Source organism: Eleginops maclovinus, chromosome 17, assembly GCF_036324505.1.
Source record: "Eleginops maclovinus isolate JMC-PN-2008 ecotype Puerto Natales chromosome 17, JC_Emac_rtc_rv5, whole genome shotgun sequence".
Lineage (NCBI taxonomy): Eukaryota > Metazoa > Chordata > Actinopteri > Perciformes > Eleginopidae > Eleginops > Eleginops maclovinus.
This window is the reverse complement of record NC_086365.1, coordinates 144949-168190: the sequence shown is the minus strand read 5'-3', so window position 1 is coordinate 168190 and position 23242 is coordinate 144949. Positions and strand designations below refer to the sequence as shown.

Here is a 23242-nt window from a genome sequence, read left to right as displayed (position 1 = left end):
AAGAAGCACAACAAGCAGCACAGCGAGAAGCACAGACAGGAACCCAGGCAGGCCAACTGAAAACCAGGACCACAACAGCCCATACTGTGTACTCCTGGGGATATGACTGGCTCTGCTATGAAAAAGAAAGCGGTGTCGTTACCAAAATCTGGTGTAGCATATACAGTGGGGCAAAAAAGTATTTAGTCAGCCACCAATTGTGCAAGTTCTCCCATTTAAAAAGATGAGAGAGGCCTGTAATTTTTATCATAGGTATACCTCAACTATGAGAGACAGAATGAGAAAAAAAATCCAGGAAATCACATTGTAGGATTTTTAATGAATTAATTGGTAAATTCCTCGGTAAAATAAGTATTTGGTCACCTACAAACAAGCAAGATTTCTGGCTCTCACAGACCTGTAACTTCTTCTTTAAGAGGCTCCTCTGTCCTCCACTCGTTACCTGTATTAATGGCACCTTTTTGAACTCGTTATCAGTATAAAAGACACCTGTCCACAACCTCAAACAGTCATACTCCAAACTCCACTATGGCCAAGACCAAAGAGCTGTCAAAGGAGACCTGAGACAAAATTGTAGACCTGCATCAGGCTGGGAAAACTGAATCTGCAATAGGTAAGCAGCTTGGTGTGAAGAAATCAACTGTGGGAGCAATTATTAGAAAATGGAAGACATACAAGACCACTGCTAATCTCCCTCGATCTGGGGCTCCACACAAGATCTCACCCCGTGGGGTCAAAATGATCACAAGAACGGTGAGCAAAAATCCCAGAACCACACGGGGGGACGTAGTGAATGACCTGCAGAGAGCTGGGACCAAAGTAACAGAGGCTACCATCAGTAACACACTACGCCGCCAGGGACTTAAATCCTGCAGTTCAAGACGTGTCCCCCTGCTTAAGCCAGTACATGTCCAGGCCCGTCTGAAGTTTGCTAGAGGGCATTTGGATGATCCAGAAGAGGATTGGGAGAATGTCATATGGTCAGATGAAACCAAAATAGAACTTTTTGGTAAAAACTCAACTCGTCGTGTTTGGAGGAGAAAGAATGCAGAGTTGCATCCAAAGAACACCATACCTACTGTGAAGCATGGGGGTGGAAACATCATGCTTTGGGGCTGTTTTTCTGCAAAGGGACCAGGACGACTGATCCGTGTAAAGGAAAGAATGAATGGGGCCATGTATCGTGAGATTTTGAGTGAAAACCTCCTTCCATCAGCAAGGGCACTGAAGATGAAGCGTGGCTGGGTCTTTCAGCATGACAATGATCCCAAACACACCGCCAGGGCAACGAAGGAGTGGCTTCGTAAGAAGCATTTCAAGGTCCTGGAGTGGCCTAGCCAGTCTCCAGATCTCAACCCCATAGAAAATCTTTGGAGGTAGTTGAAAGTCCGTGTTGCCCAGCGACAGCCCCAAAACATCACTGCTTTAGAGGAGATCTGCATGGAGGAATGGGCCAAAATACCAGCAACAGTGTGTGAAAACCTTGTGAAGACTTACAGAAAATGTTTGACCTCTGTCATTGCCACCAAAGGGTATATAACAAAGTATTGAGATTAACTTTTGTTATTGACCAAATACTTATTTTCCACAATCATTTGAAAATAAATTCTTTAAAAATCCTACAATGTGATTTTCTGGATTTTTTTTCTCATCTTGTCTCTCATAGTTGAGGTATACCTATGATAAAAATTACAGGCCTCTCTCATCTTTTTAAATGGGAGAACTTGCACAATTGGTGGCTGACTAAATACTTTTTTGCCCCACTGTATAGGGATTACTATGAAAGGAGTGAACCATATATTTCGGGGACTACAAATGTGAAAAAAGACACTGCCAATACACACAACAAGTCCAAAACCCATGCTACAGCATGTCAAGTTTTCACAGCCCCAACAGCTACCATGTCTGAGACAGTGCAAAATCTACAAAAGCTACATGATAAGACCAAAGACAAGATGTGCAAGCTATTTGATATAGCATATACTGTGGCCTACTGTAAGCAGCCTTTCAGGCTGTTTAAAACCTTAGTGTCCGTGGAAAGGAAGCATGGTGTGGAGCTGGGGGTGACGTATCATAACTCTAAAGCCTGTCGCATCTTCATAGAGCACATTGCAGGGACCATGAGAGACCATCTTCATGCTTTGGTTAAACGTAAGCCATTCTACTGCTCCTTGCTCTTTGATGGAATCATCGACAAAGGCACATCAGAGAAAGAGGTGGTCAGCATCAAGTTAATTGAAAATGGCACACCAGGAATCAGACTACTTGGGTAAGATTTTTATTCTTCATATTCATGTGTTTGGATCATTTGTTTTGGTATGTCTTTGATATCAATCAAAAAGTCTTGTATTTCTGTAGTCTCCCATTTCAGTTGAAGACAATGAGAGCTGCCAGTGCCACACAGCATGAAACTATTTAAATAACTAATTTAAATAACTATGTATTTTTCTGCTTTTGCTTTTCTGTATTACAGAGCCAGACTCATGTGATGCTGCAGGAATACTGAAGGCCATTAGAGAAAAGTGTAAGGAGAACCGTCTTAACCTCAGTAACTGCTTGACTGCAACAGCAGCTGATGGGGCTTCTGTCAATTTTGGGATGACAAACGGTGTCCTTACCCATCTCCAGCAGGTATCCGCTTCATGGATGATCAGCTGTGCCTGAAGGGTGCTTTTAAAGATTCTTACTTCACATACAGTAGGTATGTTTAATTAACAATTCATTTTGAAAAAATTGTTTAGTAAAGTTTTGCTACATGTTCTACTTATATACTATTGTTTACACCATCACAGTATGGAAGAATTTGCTTATGTTGTTTTTCCGCCTCAGATTGATGAGCTGCTCATGCACCTCTACTCCCTATACCATCGTTCCAGCAAAAAATGAAGGGGGTGTAGGCCATAAGGCCATTGGAGAGGCTCTTGAAGAGCATGTCATGAAGCCAAGTCGCTCTCAGGGCACACGATGGATAAACCACAGGCGAAAGGCCTTATCCTCCATCGCCTCCAACTACAGATGCATCATAGCACACCTTCTGGAAAGGCAGCAGGATTCTGTACCAGGTAAACAGAAGCTCAATGCTTACTGGTGGCAACTAACATCATCCAAGTTTGTCCTTTACATGGCCTTGTACCAGGAACTGCTGGCGGACCTGGCAGAGCTCTCCCTTGACTTTCAGTCAGATGAGCTGTCCCTTTCCTCTGTCAGGAGTAGGGTCATGGCTTCCAAGGCTGCTCTGCTGAAACAGAAGGAACAACCTGGCCCCTACCTGCACCCTGTCATCACTGCCTTTACCAACACTGGCCGCACTGGTGTCTTTATGTACAAGGGAGTGGAGATCAGCACCTCATCAACATCTGCTGAGGCGTTCCATCGCCAAAGGAGTGAAATAGTTAACGCCATCACTGCATGTATTGGTCAGCGTTTCTCCACATTCTCCACAGATCCTGTGCTCCTGGCTGCTGAAGTCTTCGATCCTGTTAACATGCCAGCTGAAAATAACGTCAGTGCCATTCAGCAGTATGGAGACGGTGAGCTGCGTAAGCTTTGTGAACATTTCGAGCCACTTCTCACCAGTAATGGCTGCAATGTGGCAGAGGTGGAGAGAGAATGGTTAAAAGCCAAATATGATATTGTGTGGCACCATAAGAGGGAGGCCTTTCTTGTGCTTTGGGCAGAGGATGCTGACGGAAATAGAGAGCAAGTACCCCAACTTACTACTCTCGTCAGGATTGCCTGGTATTCCGTTCCACATCTCAAGTGGAGCGCCAGTTTTCCACAATGAAGCGTATCCAAGGAGACTGGTGCTTAAGGCTGAAGACTTTGACCATTGAGGATCTCCTTTTAAATCAAATCCCAGGGCTGTGACCCTGTTGCATACGAGAGCGAGGAGGCAGTGCAAGATGGGTGGGCAGCTGGTCTCTTGAGAAAGAGACCAACATTCCAACCATATGGGCGCAGACTGAAACTTCAACCCTGACCCACAGAAAGCTAGCCCTACTCCACTTACCCCTATGTCCATCCTCAAGTGATGATGGAGTCCAGATTAAGAGACTCTCGTGTACACACACACACACAAACACACACACACACACACACACACACACACACACCACTACAACCCACACACACACAACACACACACACACACACACACACACACACACACACACACACACACACACACACACACACACACACACACACACACACACACACACACACACACACACACACACACACACACACACACACACACACACACACACACACACACACACACACACACACACACACACACACACACACACACACACACACACACACACACACACCAAAGTATTGCTTGTTCATACAGTTGCATGTTAGACCTTCATTGTGCACTGCTGAATGATTTATGTACAGAGTTTGACCCTTGAAGGCTGTTTCTTCTGCTCTGAAATTAAATATATTTGTTACATATTAATACAATTTTTGATTTGATTTGGATTTTTGAATGGGAGAAAGTAGTAGATAGAAAACATACCAAACACTAATTATTCAAAGTAGAGTAATTCAATTTCAATTTCCATCCATCCATCCATCCATCCATCCATCTTTCAATTGATTTACGGTAATACTCTAAAAGGAGGCATAGGCCTATATGATATAATGTTTGACATTATTGATATTAAAAAAGGGATTTGTTTTCCATGTCATGTGTGTGTTTTTCTTATCAGAAAGTGAAGTTATTTATTTGTAAGCTCCAAATCCTATTTTTTCCCTCAATGGCCTTTGTGCCCTGGCATGTGGCCTTTGTACCCTAAAAAAATGTGTGACACCAAAGGCCAAATGGCATTGCCCCTAAAATGATGAAATTCCAAGCCTGCTCAGCACCCAGGCCTATGTCAACATTTTTAAGGGAGACCCAGTTCTTCTCCTCAGACACCTCAATTTTGGTCAGGTGCAGGGGGGTTTGGTCCTGTAGGAGCTCCCGTTTCACGAACCTCCGCAGTAAACTCTTATAATGACAACAAGCAGTTAGTAACTAAGTCATTCTTATCAATTGATATAGGTTAATCAAATTCAAATTAATTAATCAAAATGATAATAGTGATAATTACCATCAAGAGCTCGGTCAAATCTTTGGCCAAAAAGGACAACACCGGCTCGTCCGTTTGATATCTGGTTAAGAAGGGGTTAAAGCTTCTTGATATGGCAAGGAAGAACTGCAGTTTCAGGATGATAAGAGGATACCCTTGTGCTGCCAAGATGGTGTCGTATGAGGCTGTGCTGGGTTTTTGGACCATTTTTTCTCTGCAGCATCCACGTATGTTTGAAGCATGGGCCAAACTGCTATTGCTCTCTCTGCGACTGGAACATTTTCGACCCATCTATGGCCGCAGAAAGGAAGGGGAAAGCAAGAGCACCTGGTGAGGTTGGTGAAGTCCTCTTTCCAGGCACGACTATTGTTGAATAGAAAATGCATCCCTCGCAGGAGTTTTTCTAGCTGCCATGCTGTGAAGCCTGTATTCATTGCATTGTGGAGGGTATGCAGTCCACAGCTCCCAACATTGATGACTTGAGCACCTCCATGTAGCTCAGCATGCTCCTTTTGAAGGAGATCCATCAGCTCAAAATTTACATTTGGGCCATCCATTCTGACTGACAGAAGCTGCCTCATGTTCAGTTGTGCAACACTTTCCTGTTAATTGTCACACAGAAAAAAAGTTAAAATAACAATTTATAGAAATAAACTGCACTTAGTATCCAGACAGTAATACATGCTTCAAAATTGAGCATTCAGACAACCTTAGCCTACAATTATGGCATGACATTTCCCTAAAGTACAATGTGAGCAAGGTGTTGGGCTACATATGACATAGGTCATCGATCAAACCTGATGCTAAAATGTAGTTCAGTCAGCTGCTTTGTCAGAGTAAAAGCCTAAATCATTGGTTCTCAAACTGTGGCTCCCTATTGGTGATACTCTGGAGTTTCCCTTTTTTATGACTAGGTTAATAATCATTAAACATAAACAATACAATCTTTCAAACATCATCCCTATAATTTCATTTTGGCTTTATCAGATCAATGTATAACCTTCTGATTAAGCATTACAGTAAGGTTATAACACAAGCCCAGCTACTGTAGGTCAATGTTATTCACAATGGTGGTACCTGCAAGCCAAATTTGAGAACCACTGGGCTAGATATTGAGCCAATATGAGAGGTTGAGCATGACCCTGTGGCCTGCCTGCTCTGCCTCTACTTTGTGGCCTAGACTGGAGCTATTGAACCTGAATTAGTAGGTATATTTATTTTGCAGGTACTGTACTCCAACTTCCATAAAGTAACTAGCTTTGTCGGCTGATTACAGCCCTTTTAATTAAATAAATTTGCCAATATTATAGCTACCATTACAGAAAATCCACGGTACGTTAAATCATCACAAATTCATGAAAATGTTCAAATGCAAACAATGCCCCTATGTTAGCATATACCAATAATTATAAGAAAATATACTTACTTTGATATACTGCAACAGGTCAACTGCCCTTGCATGTCCCATGAATTCGGAACCAAAGTACCTTGATGTCACACAACCTTCCTCCAAGAAACAAACGTGTATGTCCATCTGTTTTGTTTTTTTTAACACGTATTAAGACTTTCGTTGAACATGAGGACGAACGGTCCAGCTTTGTTGACACTTGCAACTAGTTTCTTCTTAAAGTATGGTGCTACACCAAATTTGATGATGTAGCTCATCTTGTCCTTGCCACACGCGAAGGATTTTGCTATCTCTGAATCAGTAAACATGTTCTGGAAGAGCTCTCCTATCCCCTCATTAGAGTTGTACGAGTGGTGTTTAGTCGCTGTTTCCAAGCACCACAGAACCTCAGCTCGCAACGTTGAAGTGGGGCATAGAGTTTGTTGTCTGACGTCTGTCGTATGCCTACTCACGGTGCTGGTAGGCCTACCGCTGACAGTGGCTTGCGGGAGAGCGGTGCAGGTTTGGGGGAGGACAGTGGTTTGCGGTGATGTAGCCGTTGCACCAGCGCAGAACATCGAAATTGGTAGTTGCTCACTACATCTGCGCATTCTTGTTTGGTGGTTATTATACTCCATGTGTGACCTGATGGCATTTACTCCTATCCAGGTGATATTTATTGTCTTTTTACAGACGTTGCAATAAGCTTCTCGGCTGTCACCAACTACTGGCCTAAGCCAGTCTTTGAATCTCGAGTCCTCTAACCAGAGGTCAGATAAATTGCATTTCCCCATGACCCCAAGCTATCCAGTTGAAGCATAGACTGAGTCACCGCGCACTGACGTCACATCATTGATATCGTTCAGGTCCTACTCGCACATATAATTTATATAATACAGGCTAATTAAACTCACGTGATTTTTAGGAGATAAACGTTTAGCTTATTACTGTACAATGATGAAATACAGTTTTGCTATGTTACGAGGGGGGGGCATTTCTTGTTGAATGGTGATATGCTCAGCAGTAGACGTGTAGGCATAACAAAGTCATTTAATTATTTATTCAGATAGTTCCATACAGTCATGCTAGTAATCATTTCCATTAAATTTCATTTAAAAAGAAATGTAATTCTTGGTAAATAAAGTAATGTATTTTCAGTGTTGTCCACATATCTAGAGCCCTCGTTAAACAGCAGGATATGAATGCACACGCAAAGGGGTGAGATGTGCTTTAAGTCGTCCATCTAAGGAAAACTTTGTTTTTTCTCACAGCAGAGGCGCATCTTAAATATGCCGGCTAGTGCAAGTCCATATGAATCCTCCTTCGCCTCTTTCCTTAACCCAAGATATGCAGATACAGAAATGCAAAACCGCTTTTCAATATAACTATGCAGATTAACTGCATATGTCATACCTATCCACACACACTCCTAATGCCTGTCCTACCTGCATGTGTGGTTTCATATGTTTCCAGGTCAGTGAGTGGGATAGGCCCAGGTTGAGGTAGTTGAGGCACTGCTGCAGGACGCGAGGAGTAACGTACTGCTTCTGCCTGTACTGGTCCACCACCTTCAGCAGGACCTGGACACGCATCACACACACACAGAAAGGTTGTTTGATGAACTACTGATGAACTTAAAGACACCATCACATCCTGGATCAAAAACTTGCACAGCACTTTAGATTGACTTGTGTAACATAAATAAACGTGCCTTACCTTTGTAAATTGACACTGTGATATTGATAACTGAATCAAACCAAAATGTTTAAGTCTTAAGAACACATTCTTACCTGCTGTATGCCAATTGCATATGTCTTTAAGAAAAAATCTGCAAACTCATTATACTCCTTTGTCACATTGCCAGGGCTTCCGTACCTGTAAGGGACACGAGAAGCCTTTCAGTTCATGAGACGGTCCCTCTGCTCACCAAAAACCTTTTGTTAGTGAAGTGAGAGCATGTCTGGACTCACCGTTCAAACAGTCTGGTGATGATGCGTAATGCCCACTTCTTACACTTCCACCATGCCAGATCAGGGCGGTCGTCCTCATCCACCTCCAGTGTCTCCTAACACACACCACACACACAAATTAAAGTTTCCATTGCCCTTGTGTTCTTTCTTGTACAAATATGTTGATTCTATAACATTTATTTAATAATGGTTTTCCACCTCTCAATATTTGTGTTATTTTACTTTTTAATGTATTGTTTTCTTTTTTCTTTTATGTATGCATTATACAACAAAGTAAATTCCTTCCATGTGAAACCTGCTCTGAAATAAAGCAAAGTCTAAACTTTTTGAATTATATTTTAACATTCTAAAAAACATCATTTTCGACAGACAGAGCAGTGTTTTCAGGCCTTACAATATTTAAAAGGTGAAATAAAGAATTAAGATTATGAGATAAAAGTAGAAATAAACGTAAACAGCAAATACACATACAGTACATATCTTCAGAAGAAAAGACATATACCACAAAGAATACACAACATACTTTTTAGTAATTTTACTAGATTTCAAATGATTTCTGGGAATAGCACCAACTATGAGTTCCCAGTTACCATGACAACACAATTCTACATAGTTCATCCTAGAGTCAAGTAGACCTTTGCCACAAATTCCCTCGCCAGATAACAGGCACACATTCAAATAATTGTTGAGCTATTTCCTATCTAAATAAATATTGGAGAGGACTGCTGGGCTTCAGGATGGATGGCAGCATGCATCACTGCGCCCTGTTTGTGTGTCAGTGTCATCCTCCTTGATCAAGCTTCAATTAGACCTTCAGTCTGCCAGACATCAGGTCGCTCTCCAGTCTCCGTCACAGTAAGTAACACTATTAGTGGCCTAGTAATAGAGTGTGTGTGTGTGTGTGTGTATCTCACAGTTGGGATGCCTCGGTCCATTATGGCTCGAAGGATTTCCATCCACTGAGTCATCACCGTGTTGTTGATCAGCTGGAGAGGCAGCGAGTACTGTTGGACATCATTTTTTTTTAAAAACACATAACTTAATTTATGGACATCTATGGTTTGATTTCTTTGTATGTGTGGATTACATGGGTTGTTAACGACATCTGATAAAAATGTCATGTCAATAGCACCTTTAGGAATATATTTACTAAGAAAAACGGTGACGTGTTCAATACTTATTTTACCCGCTGTATGTCTTTTTAAATGTTTTAGCTTTTATTAAAATGTAATTGCGTTTTCTGAAATGTTGTTTTTGGACCGTCATGGTCAGCACAACATTCCCAGAGCAGATTCTAAATGTATCAATTATGAATTTGAGGGACACTTTGTTCAGTGCTGTCGGTGTGACAAATGAAGTTGCTCTTAATACTGCAAGTGTTGCTTGGATTTGGAACCAACAATGCAGTAAGAAAGAAATGGTTTCATTTGGGATTAATGTTTAATTAGTGTCTCATATGTCTCATGTACAGAGGATGTCAAAAACTGAAGAAACTGGCATGATCTGTGAAAGGGGTGCTGACTAAGGCTGCCCTCGATTTAAGATTTTTCTAGTCGACTAATAGTTGTCAATTCAGGCGATTAGTCAACTAATCATCTGACGGATATGAAACATCATGATTTATGAAAGGAAAAAAAACATAATACATTTTTTTTTCTTCTCCCAAAATGGTTTCAGTTTCAAAGGCTGATAAATAACGTTATTAGAACAGCAAGGTACGTTGTGCTTCACATGAAATATAAAATAAAACTGTAATAATTAACCGTTGAAATATAAATTAAACTGTACAAGTAGAAAGCGCATGAGAGTCACAGCGCACCGCTAGGAGGGAGCGGTCCGTACGTCAGCGGTACAAACAGCAGAAGCTCCGGTATGACGCTTGACGCACCTTCCCATTCCGTTTGAATGGGGTGACGTCAAGCGTTGCAGAACTGCATTGTGGCTCCGTTGCTCACAGGGAAAGTTGAGAAAAGTTCAACTTTTCAAGCGTCAACGGAAGCACCAGCCAATCAAACTCGCGTATGCAAATATGCCAGCACAAGCGCTAGCCAATCAAACCGCGTGTATGTGTGTCCAGGGCGGGAGATTAATGTGATTGGTTGTTGGTTGCGTTAACCCCAAGCGCCAGACACGCCCACCGGCAAGAACAGAACCATGTGTACGCGAACAAGCAGCGAGCACACACACACACACTGAGCATTTAGTTCTTGTTTCTATAATTCATATCTGAATATAACAACCCAATAAATACTACACTGGATACAGCGAAAAAGTATTCTTGTCGGCAAAAATCCCTCCACACATTACGCCCTGATCATGAAATAAAATGATTGTTTTCTGAGCTCAGAATGATTATATATTATAGGTTTATATATGTTGATACAAAGCTAAGCTACTGCCCGACTCACTGCTGCTGTTTTCCTCCTAGTCTGAGAAAGGAACACACGTTCTCAGGGATAATAAAGCTCCGTGTTTTGTTATGATGGCGTTGATACGGAGGCACCTTTTTTCCAGTTGAGTTTGCATGTCACCTTTTGGGGCTTGTCCCTTACATGCTCAGAAGGACCGCACACTTTGGATATCCTGCCGGACAAAATTAACTTAAGCAGCAGGCATAGCACATGCAGCGCGCAGATGGACCTCTTGACTAATCGGCTAATAAAAAATTAGTCGACGAAGGTTTTTTTACGCCCATTAACGATTAGTCGACTAGTGGGGGGCAGCCTTTTTGCTGATCTAATGATTATACTAGATGAAAGGAATTATCCACAAGGGGACACTACATTTTTATAGACTGATCTGTGATGGATAACCTCAGCATCTCAAATTAACATTCAGTGTTTTCAGTTTGGATAACAGATTGTTGATTTATTGAATGTGATTTCATATGTGTAGCTAATTATATTATGTTATATATGTGTGATCCTAAGAAGGGGGAACAAGTAATATAATTTTTCCATAACAATAAAGTTGGAGTTGACGTGTCTTTTGGTTCAGTTGTGTGAATGCTACAAGGTCTGACCTGCTGTTACAACACAACCCACCCACCCACGCAGCCACCCACCCAACCACCAACGCACCCACACACACACCTGTACGAGAGCGTGAAAGGTCTTCAGGATCTGTTTCTGGATGAGGACAGAGAAGATGGTTGCGTCGGCCAGCAGCTGGCTAATGAGCTGCTGAATCCTCGGCAGAAAGATCTGCATTGCTGCCAACAATGGCTGCCTCTCTTCCGCCTTCCGGTACCTGGAACATGTAGATATGCAAGTAAGCAAAATCAATAATAGAATGGATCTCGTTTGCAACATTCTTTTTTCTCTTATAAATAACTTCTGCTAGTAACTTAAGATGTGATCTCTCTAAACTCTTTTGAGGAGAGACATTTTGTTGTTTTTTTGTGACGTTGGGTTGCTGCTGTTGTGTATCCACGCCACTGTTGTGCAGCAACCCCATGGCTGTCTAAAGCTGGCTAGCATGGTGGTCGGAACACCGGATATCCCCGCTGAAAACTGGAAGACACAGAGGATGCTGGGTAATCGAAGAGGCGAAGGAGGAGAGCTGGGTCCAGATTTAGATTTAGTTTAATTTGCTTTACTGAAATATGGCTGCACCAGGATTTATTTCCACCGTTGGCTTCTGGTCGTGCAACGCTTTCATCAACAACGTTTCTAATATTTCCTCTGATGGCTTTTGGTCTGTTTGGACCAATAAGTATTGCATTGAGAGCTTTACCTTGTCTTCACCTTGAGCCTGAGTCTTCACCATGAGCCTGAGTCTTCACCATGAGTCTGAGTCTTCACCATGAGCCTGAGTCTTCAATATGAGCCTGAGTCTTCACCATGAGCCTGAGTCTTCACCATGAGCCTGAGCAGGGGCAGGTCTAGTAATGTTTTGGTGGGGTGGCCAATCAGGGGCACAGACTCAGAGGGTGGCAGGGTGCACATTTAAATCCCTTTTTAAAAGTAAAACTGTAAAAAGGACAGTTTTAAAGATCCAGACAGGCGCGTTGCTTGGATATACAGTAGTAACATCGGGGGCTTAGCCCAGCCTGACAATTGTACATTCAAAAATATATCAATAGAGTATCCAGTAATATGAAATGTAAATAATGAATTAAACCTCTCTATAATAGTCCAATCTATTACCCAAACAGAAACATATAAACATGATGCACTATATAAAATGTATGCAATCAATTTGGTATCCTAACCATGTGAACAAGATTTATGAGGGGGATGGAGCTCACTACCCTACAGGGCTCCGGGGGCATGCTAACACATGAAAGTACTTGTACTACTTCAACACATTATTTTTGTGGCATTATCTTATGATCAGCCTCATAAAAATTACGTTTTTGGTTCAAATAACTGCTGCTACTTGGTCAGGGCCGGTTCTAGCCCATTGGCTGCCCTAGGTGATATTGAGATTTTGCGCCCCCCCCATGCACGTATATTTTATATAATATAATATTACATTTTCATTCAAAATATGGGTTGGGGCATGTTCATTTAATTCAATGAGGGTTTTATATCCCATGCTTTAAAAAAAAAAAAAAAATGTGTTAATCAATGTTGTTAAAACAAAAATGTTTTAACAACATTGATTAACCCCCCCCGCCAATTTGGCGCCCTAGGCGGTCGCCTTGATGGCCTGTAGGAAGAACCGGCCCTGTACTTGGTCATGTCACGTTCCAAGGGTAGCACCTGGGGTGGGTCTTCAGAGAGTCTCTCTCTGTGCCTAATGGCTTTGATTGCACACTTTTACAACATAAAAGTAAGTAATTACAAACAATAACCCTGGATCACTAGTGACCTGAAACAGCTTTTAAACAAGAAGAAGGAAGCTTTCAAGTCTGGGGACAAGTCATTGCTGAGGAGCATCCAGCACAACCTGAGGGACAGGCTGAGGCTGAGCAAGGATTCCTACAGGAAGAAGCTGGAGGCCAAGCTCCAGCAGAACAATAGCAAGGATGTCTGGACTGGAATGAAGGCCATCACGGGGTTCAAGGGGAGAGACAGGCTGACGACCGGCACTCTGGAGAGGGCTAACGATCCTTCACACCTCACCTCCACCACTCATCTGGGCTTCAACATCCTCCCACTGATCTCCTTGCCTCTGACGCCCCCCCCCCCCCACTTTCCCCCTGTTGAGCACTCTAAACTGTACTTCTTCACCAATGATGTTCCTTCCTGCTACCGAGGCATCAAACCCCCTCCCCTGCCTCACTGTGACTACAGCCCAGGTAAAAAGACAGCTGGAGAAACAACACCAAGGCAAATCTGCAGGGTTCTGAAGACCTGAGCCAGACAGCTATCTCCTGTTCTTCAACACCTGTTCAACCTGTTCCTGGAGACCATCTCTGTGCTGTGGAAGACGTCCTGCTTTGTTCCTGTCCCTAAAAAGACTACTCCTTCTGGGCTCAATGACTATCGGCCAGTAGCCCTCACATCTCATGTGATGAAGGTGCTGGAGAGACTGGTCTTGTCCCATCTCAGACCACAGGTGGGATCATTTCTAGATCCTCTGCAATTTGCCTACCAGCGTCGCTTGGGGGTGGACGATGCCATTATTTACCTGCTGCAGCATGCTCACTCATACCTGGATGGATTGGGGTGCACTGTGAGAATCACCTTCTTTGATTTCTCCAGTGCATTCAACACGATCCAGCCACAGCTATTGAGAGACAAGCTGCAGGCTATGAGGGTAGACGTGTCCACCATCTTCTGCGGTTTGCTGGGGGGGCAGCATCAGAGCCGGTGACACCAGCAGACTTAACAAACTAATTAATAAAGCTGGCCTCTGTCATCGACATCAAACTGAACCCTTTGAAGCTGTGGTGGAGAGGCGGACTCTGAACAAACTGTTGTCCATAATGGATAACCCCACCCACCCTCTCCACCTGCAGCTGGAAGGACAGAGGAGCTCCTTCTCCAACAGACTGCTCACAAGGACAGATACAGGAGAACATTCCTGCCCACTGCAATTACACTTTACAATAATTCCCCTCTGGCTGGCAGACAACTCACTGCTCCATAGCCTCTCTGCTAACTGGACATAACATGCACACATTAATCTTACAATTTACATTTATATTTTCATTGAATATTCCATTACATTGCACTATTTACTATCTGTATATTTCTTTCAAATTTTTTGTTATGCTTCATATTGTATTGTATTTTGCTGCTGTAACAAAAACATTTCCCAATTTGGGAAAAAATAAAGTATTTCTGATTCTGATTATAATATGGTGTAACTGTCACAAAACCTAATTTCCCCCTGTGATTAATAAAGTATTTTCATTGATTGACACAAACATATGTTTTTATTAATATTTTTTCTGGGGAAAGATATTATTTGTGGTTCACTAGGGGCCATACACATGTTTTTTTCTACTTGATCTAGTCCACTGTTGTCTATATATAGGCTGGTGTTTTGAACAGATCTAATGAGGGTAAATAGTGCCCTGCATGCTGCCGCAGCACATCACAGGGATCTATTTTACTGTATATCGGATAGCAGCATGGCATTGCTAGGAGAATGTTTTCCCTCATGAAAGCTTTATGAAGGTTATTATTGGACCCTCCTCCTTTAAAGGGATAGTCCGGCGAAAACTGACCCCAGGGTCTTTTTCTGCATGAAAACTGATCAAATAAGCCCTCCAGAGAGTTTTTTTCATTCATCAACCAGTATAGAGCTTGCCTGGAGCAACGCTAATAGCCCAAATGGCTTACAGTGCATTCGATCGGGGTAGTGCGCAGAACGCTTCCGAAACTGCATTTTTTAACCACTAATATTGCTCGAAATACCACCAAACCTCTGCAGTAGCATGACTAGGGTCCCTACACATAAAACGGAGCACCAACAACGTAGTTTGCAAACAGCTTACTCACTCGTATGTTTTGACCAGCTGGTAGAGAGCCAACAGGCTGCCGTACCAGCTACCGCTGCTCTGAGACTGCAGGTACGTGCCAATCTTATCCACTATGGCTGTCCAGCGGCCTGGGAAGTCGTGTTTGATGACAACTCGCAGACACATGGTCAGCTGCGCACTACGGACAGTCAGTTATTGTATCAGTCAGGAGGAAAGTGTATTCTTTCAATGCATACATTTCAGGATCCAACTGTTTTCTAAATATACAAATATAAAAGAAAGTTTTAAAAAAAGTTGTAATAATGCTTTCCTAATAGATTAACAAGCCTATCCATTACAAACACTAAAGAAGAAATGCAGACATTTGTGATGAATGACAAGTATGTGTGTGTGGGCACATGCTCCTTCTATTTACCGTATTGACTCAGGACAGCGGATGATCCCCTCCACTATGTTGTCTCTGATTTGCTGCCGGTCGTTCTCGTGGATGTTGAAGGGAAAGACCACTTCCCCCAGAGACGGCTCCCTGTCCTGCCAGTACTGACTCACCATGTTCTTCAAGTAGATTGCCGCTTCACACAGAGTCAGGGAGCAAGCATAAACACACACACTTTGAGTTTTTATACTTGTATACCCTGTATCGATCCAAAAGGAAGATATTAAACCCTAGAAAAGCAAGTCTACATCGTTCCCGATCAGCCAGCTGCCCTTGTGGATGTATGGAGAAAACTGAATAAAGCTTTGGAGGCGGGATGCCTTTCCTGTTAATAACTTCTATTAGGCACTTATTCTAAACTTTGTGGAAGAGGTCGTTTTGTATTGCATTCACACTGCTGTTGTGCAAACAATATATATGTACTTTTACTCAGTTTAATTTCCCTTAAGCATCTTTGTTACTTCATTCCTACGAGCAAGTTTAGCAAATCAGTGGTCCCCTCCAGCTGACGTGATAGGCGAGTGCAAACAAAGGGCTCTCCGCTCGGGTAAAGCCAAGCGGCATGTTCATAGACATGTCACAGCATGTGGTGGTGTGCTTTGGTGGCTATGCTAAAATCTCCCATCTATTACCAGGAAAACTTTAATAAAGGCGTTACGATGCCAACACAGTGTCAAACTGAAAACCGCTACACTGATGGGGATGGGGGGGTATGCATCAGCTGCTTGTTGACAGTCACACAGTGAATACTTTCCAGCAGGCGCTGCCGTGAGTTAACGGGAGACTGAACGCCGGTGGACGAGCAGCACTCCAGCAGGCGGTAAATGCCACAAACAAATTAATGAACAATGAACCACTGCACTCTGGAGAAGTTGGAGGAATTCATGATCAATTCAGTCTTGCTTCATATAAGCATCCATCCGACATTGTTGTTGTTGTAATGTATGCGGACTTGGCCGAGAAAATCAGCGATGTAAACCATGATGTCATTACGTAGCACCATTTGGACTTTGGGCGGTGAAAAATGAAAGGAGTTCCCACTTCTCAATAAACTGAGAACTAAACAAACACCAGCACAGAGCTAAAATGAACTGATTTTCAGTGGAAAAGGGGTATGTTTGGAATTGGGGCAGTGTTTAAACATTCTGATCAAAGAACCCTTCAGCAGGGATATGCGAAGCAACAAAACAACAGTGTGTGGTTATGGACTGTTGAGCCTTACCTGCCTGGCGAACAGGAAACTCCACCTGCTCCGACACAATTATCTGAAGCAGGGTGGGGGCAAAGTTGATGATCTTGTAGGACTGAAAAGCATAGAATAAAATAAGTTGGATTGGATGGATGGATGAATGTTGTTCTTTTCAAGCATTGAAATAAGTATTAACATGTTTTTAAGACTTCTGCAATCCACCCTGGCATGTTGTAAATTAACTTTTGGGCCACATCTGACTGCTGGCAGCCCATTCTTGCATAATTAATGCTTGGACTTTGTCAGAATTTGTGTATTTGTGTTTGTCCACCCGCCACTTGAGGGTCGACCACAAGTTCTCAATGGAATCAAGGTCTGGAGAGTTTCCTGGCCATGGACCCAAAATGTTGATGTTCTGTTTCCCCAAGCCACTTAGTTATCACTTTTGCCTTATGGAAACATGCTCATCATTCTGGAAAAGGCATTGTTGGTCACCGAATGGTTCTTGGATGGATGGGAGAAGTTGCTCTCGGAGGATGTATTGGTACCATTCTTTATTCATGGCTGTGTTCTTAGGCAAAATTAAAAAGGGGATTCATCAGAGAAAATGGCTTTCCACCAGTCCTCAGCAGTCCAAACCCTGTACCTTTTGCAGGAAACCAGTCTGTCCCCGATGATTTTCCTGGAGAACAGTGGCTTTGTTGCTTCATTTCTTGTAACCAGGCCATCCTCCAAAAGTGTTCTCTTCGCTGTGCATACAGTGGGGCAACAAAGTATTTAGTCAGCCACCAATTGTGCAAGTTCTCCCATTTAAAAAGATGAGAGAGGCCTGTAATTTTTATCATAGGTATACCTCAACTATGAGAGACACAATGAGAAAAAAAAATCCAGAAAATCACATTGTCTGATTTTTAAAGAATTTATTTTCAAATGATTGTGGAAAATAAGTATTTGGTCAATAACAAAAGTTCATCTCAATATTTTGTTATATACCCTTTGTTGGCAATGACAGAGGTCAAATGTTTTCTGTAAGTCTTCACAAGGTTTTCACACACTGTTGCTGGTATTTTGGCCCATTCCTCCATGCAGATCTCCTCTAAAGCAGTGATGTTTTGGGGCTGTCGCTGGGCAACACGGACTTTCAACTCCCTCCAAAGATTTTCTATGGGGTTGAGATCTGGAGACTGGCTAGGCCACTCCAGGACCTTGAAATGCTTCTTACGAAGCCACTCCTTCGTTGGCCTGGCGGTGTGTTTGGGATCATTGTCATGCTGAAAGACCCAGCCACGCTTCATCTTCAGTGCCCTTGCTGATGGAAGGAGGTTTTCAATCAAAATCTCACGATACATGGCCCCATTCATTCTTTCCTTTACACAGATCAGTCGTCCTGGTCCCTTTGCAGAAAAACAGCCCCAAAGCATGATGTTTCCACCCCCATGCTTCACAGTAGGTATGGTGTTCTTTGGATGCAACTCTGCATTCTTTCTCCTCCAAACACGACGAGTTGAGTTTTTACCAAAAAGTTCTATTTTGGTTTCATCTGACATTATGACATTCTCCCAATCCGCTTCTGGATCATCCAAATGCCCTCTAGCAAACTTCAGACGGGCCTGGACATGTACTGGCTTAAGCAGGGGGACACGTCTGGAACTGCAGGATTTAAGTCCCTGGCGGCGTAGTGTGTTACTGATGGTAGCCTCTGTTACTTTGGTCCCAGCTCTCTGCAGGTCATTCACTAGGTCCCCCCGTGTGGTTCTGGGATTTTTGCTCACCGTTCTTGTGATCATTTTGACCCCACGGGGTGAGATCTTGCGTGGAGCCCCAGATCGAGGGAGATTAGCAGTGGTCTTATATGTCTTCCATTTTCTAATAATTGCTCCCACAGTTGATTTCTTCACACCAAGCTGCTTACCTATTGCAGATTCAGTTTTCCCAGCCTGGTGCAGGTCTACAATTTTGTCTCTGGTCTCCTTTGACAGCTCTTTGGTCTTGGCCATAGTGGAGTTTGGAGTATGACTGTTTGAGGTTGTGGACAGGTGTCTTTTATACTGATAACGAGTTCAAAAAGGTGCCATTAATACAGGTAACGAGTGGAGGACAGAGGAGCCTCTTAAAGAAGAAGTTACAGGTCTGTGAGAGCCAGAAATCTTGCTTGTTTGTAGGTGACCAAATACTTATTTTACCGAGGAATTTACCAATTAATTCATTAAAAATCCTACAATGTGATTTCCTGGATTGTTTCCCCCATTCTGTCTCTCATAGTTGAAGTGTACCTATGATGAAAATCACAGGCATCTCTCATCTTTTTAAATGGGAGAACTTGCACAACTGGTGGCTGACTAAATACTTTTTTGCCCCACTGTACATATGCACCTGCCTGCTGCCGTATCGAACTTTAGGAGACAGTCCTTGTGTTTGCCGGACTTTCTTGGGTGCCATGAAGCCTCCTTCACAACAGTTTAACCTCTCACTTTTTTTAGGAGTGAGTTCATTTTCATAGCAAAGAGGGACTTCGAAATGAATTGCAATTCATCTGATCACTCTTCATAACATTCCGGAGTATATGCAAATTGCCATTATAAAAACTGGGACCGAAGACTTTGTCAAAATTAGTATTTATCATTCTCAAAACGTTTGGCCACGGCTGTATGTCTTCCATTAGGAAAATAAAAATCCAGCAGAGAGAGGACCATACAAACTCCCAACAGGCAGAAACACAAACTGTGTTCAGCTTGTTGAGGTAACTCATTTGTTTAGAAGTATGAATTTGTAGAGTCAATGACCAAACTGCATGCACACCATCAAATACCTGGTAATGTCTTTATGTCATGCACACAGTGGAACAAATACCTAGGTTTTTCCTTTTCAATATTTACATTATGCAAAATGATATCAAAATCAGGATCAGTTTTAAAAAAGAACATAGATTACATGTAAACATACTCACTTTATGACTATAGACAATATATTTAACAATCCAAATTTGTATACATGTTCATCCAAATGATCAACGTTTTACTGTGATTTCTTGTTTCAACAGTTACTATGTCATCATATCTATTTTAAATGTTTGTATTATTATTACTTTTTGCTTTACCTTGTGTGAATCTGTACTGTTTTTCACTCTGACCCTATTGCTGTTCATACTCCTGAATTCAAAATAAAGTTCCATCTTATCTTATCTTATCTTGTACAACCAGAGTGTAGGAATACTCTGTTACAGGTAAAAATCCTGCATTGCAAATTTTAGTCAAGTTAAAGTACACATGTATTCTCATCAAAATGTACTTAAAGTAACAACAGTAAAAGTAGTCATTGTGCAGATTGGTCCATTTCAGAATAATATCTCTGATATGTTTTATATGGAGTGAGCTGGTAGCTGGAGAGGTGCCAGTTCTCCTCCTAGGCCACTGCCGAGGTGCCCTTGAGCAAGGCACCTAACCTCTATCTGCTCCCTTGGCACCGGGTACCTGGCTGCCTCTCTGCTCTGCCACCTCTCCTCTGCATGTGGTTGTGTGTGCATGTATTTCCTCTGTGTTTGTGCATGTATATCCTCTGTGTGTTTAATGTGTGTCAACACAACAGAGTAGAGAAAGCAATTTCCCTGTAAGGGATTAATAAAGTATGTCTTCTTCTTCTTATAATTATTGATCATTAAAGTGTTCTCAAAGCTGGTAAAGGTGCAGCTAGTTTGAATGGCTTTGTATACTGCAGGGTAGCTGCTGAATTTACTCCAGGTCGAACTAAATGCTGATTTAAGGGTTGATCATTAATCCAAATCTGTAAAGAAACTAAAGGTATTGAATAAATGTATTGGAGCAAAAGTACACCATTTACCTCTGAACTGTAGTGGAGTAGAAGAACAAAGTAGCAACACATTAAAATACACAGGTAAAGTACAAGTCCCTCAAATTTGTACCGAGGTGAGAGAATCTACTTTAGTTACTTTACTCCACTGACAATACACATCATATATTGACCCCCCCCCCCCCCCCCCACCGCCTCTCAGCTCACCTGGTTGAGCTCATGCTCCGCCGCTATCCTCAGGTTCGGGTCGATGGTACCCTTCAGGGCCTGGATGATCCGGTTTGGATCCATATATGCTGAATTTCACGGTTCTCTCCGTGTTTTTATTATCACATACATGTAGCGTTAGCATGCGCTGCTGCCTTATATTCAGCCAGGCGGTGCTCCCTTCACGGCGGCCGGGACAGCGTCAACGCTCCTTGGCACACACACAGCTCCCGGGCATAAACACACCAGGCTGACACCGGAACAGTCGGTACAGGTTATCTCTGAGCGGCTTTATTCTTTCCTGTGATATGTTGGCTGTTTTGACGGAGAAGATGGCCCTGACCCGTTATACCGGCTATCAACTATCTGCGGACGTAAAGCAAAGTAAACAAACGCTTTACGATTTCCTCCTCTTCTCTGTCCACATACGACGCGACTTGGGAGTGCTGCTGCCCCCTTAAGGGCTGGCGGAGTAATGGGCAAATAGGCTACTTTGGATGAGCAGACAGGCAATATAAGCGAGGCAGGATTGGACACTGAGAGCTCATGGGCATCCCAACCCCACCCAAAGACAGAAATGCGTGCACACGTAATACCATATAATAAGTGTGCAATATTGAATAAGTGTGTGTGATTCTTACAGTAAATGCTGCACACAGCTGCTTTACAGTATAAACAAAGCTCCTTCACTGATATTCTGTCGGGGAGGGGGAAAATTAAGGACCCAAGTGCAGCAAAAGGAGGTGGAATACCAATTAAAAAAAAAGAAAAAGAAAAAGCCGTTCACAAAAATACAAAGTTTAGAGAAATGAGACATTGTGGAGATCGTATTGAAACGCAGGAGACGTTCATTACAGTTCAGCACACGAATGCGTGTCTCGTTTAATCACACAGTCAAAGTTAACAAAACAAGATGGCGCTGTCCTGACCAACCAGCATGGGGCTCCACGTCATCGTAAACACAGATTAATTAAAGGGACCACGATCCCTTTTTACAGTTGTACTTTCAAGCATAAACCAACGGTCATACTTACAGGCATGAAACAACAGTGTGTAGAACCACACTTTAGAAGGAGGTGAATTATGTGTATTACAGTCACTACAACATGATAAATACTTCACTTGGTACGTGAAGGACGACAACGAACTGACTAAGAACACAAGCGAAAGCAGGACTAAATACAAAGATACAATAATCACAACATAAGCCACAGCTGGGGAGGGGAGGAAGAAACACGAGGGCAACAAGTGACAACAATGAAACAATCAGACATAAGGAAAACCAAAGAGGAAGTAAAACAACACCAGACACAACAGAGGGAGAACATTTCAAAAATAAAACAGGAAACTATCAACACAAAACAAGAATAGACAGAACCCTCTGAAGGGGCGGATTCCAGACGTCCCAAAACGAAGTCCCAAAAGTTCAGCAGGGTGGGTGGACGGGGTCCGGAGGAGGGATTCGGGCAGGTGGCCCGGGGGCAAGACAGAGGACGAGAAGAGTGTCTCGGGCGGACGACCCGGGGCAAGGCAGAAGACGAGAAGGGTATCTCGGGCGGACGGCCCGGGGCCAAGGCAGAGGACGAGAAGGGTGTCTTGGGCGGACGACCCAGGGCAAGGCAGAGGACGATGAGAGTGTCTCGGGCGGATGACCCGGGGGCAAGGCAAGGAACCCTCAGGAGGACGAGCAGGAGGCCGGCAGGACCGCTTCGGAGGAAGGTAGGCTAAGGAGCACCTGGAGCAGGAGGCGGCAGGGCAACCGAGGAGACAAGAGCACAAGTCGGCGGGACCCCCGAGGGGACATGAGCTGTTGTCGGCGGGACCCCCGACGGGACATGAGCTGTTGTCGGCGGTACCCCTGGCGAGACATGAGCTGTTGTCAGCGGGACCTGTAAGAAATAATAATCAATATTATGTGTAACTACAATACTGTCTTATTTTTAACTTCGTTTTACTTTGAAACTGTTTATTTTGTAACCGGATGTTGGTTTCAGCCTCAGATAGCATGTAGCTAATATTGTAATGTATATATGAGTAGAGGGAGAAGGACTCCTGGAGTTGGATACTAAACACACCGCCTCTACCTCTCACTCATTGATGCTGCAATTATACTATTGCGTGTTTCATAACTAATAAACCTCAGAAGGATTGCATAATAGAATATTGTACGTGGAAGCTTCATGACTACGCAAGATTGCGACGGTGACGTCATAGTCTGGCGTCCCCCATGTGATGACAAGCGGCCAACAGGATCCAGCCCCCGCTACTAACCAATGAGAGGACGAGAC

The 23242-nt window shown here is 43.0% G+C and overlaps 1 protein-coding gene across 2 annotated transcripts in view; it reads right to left on the bottom strand.

The window, feature by feature from the left end:
• ipo8 (importin 8) overlaps positions 1–21400 on the bottom strand; it is a 52977-nt gene extending 31577 nt beyond the window's left edge. Inside the window, exons 1-9 of one of the 2 annotated variants that reach the window (XM_063905587.1) lie at positions 20955–21400; positions 16974–17055; positions 15731–15887; positions 15335–15493; positions 11531–11687; positions 9353–9442; positions 8439–8533; positions 8259–8343; positions 7914–8048 (exon numbers count right to left, since the gene is read on the bottom strand). In XM_063905587.1, coding sequence (XP_063761657.1) covers positions 7914–8048; positions 8259–8343; positions 8439–8533; positions 9353–9442; positions 11531–11687; positions 15335–15493; positions 15731–15887; positions 16974–17055; positions 20955–21038 — 1044 coding nt within the window. In that variant the 5' untranslated portion in view covers positions 21039–21400. The remainder of the gene's footprint in view (positions 1–7913; positions 8049–8258; positions 8344–8438; positions 8534–9352; positions 9443–11530; positions 11688–15334; positions 15494–15730; positions 15888–16973; positions 17056–20954) is intronic. The other variant, XM_063905588.1, reaches the window with a different exon arrangement.
• Between the last annotated feature and the right edge of the window lie 1842 nt (positions 21401–23242).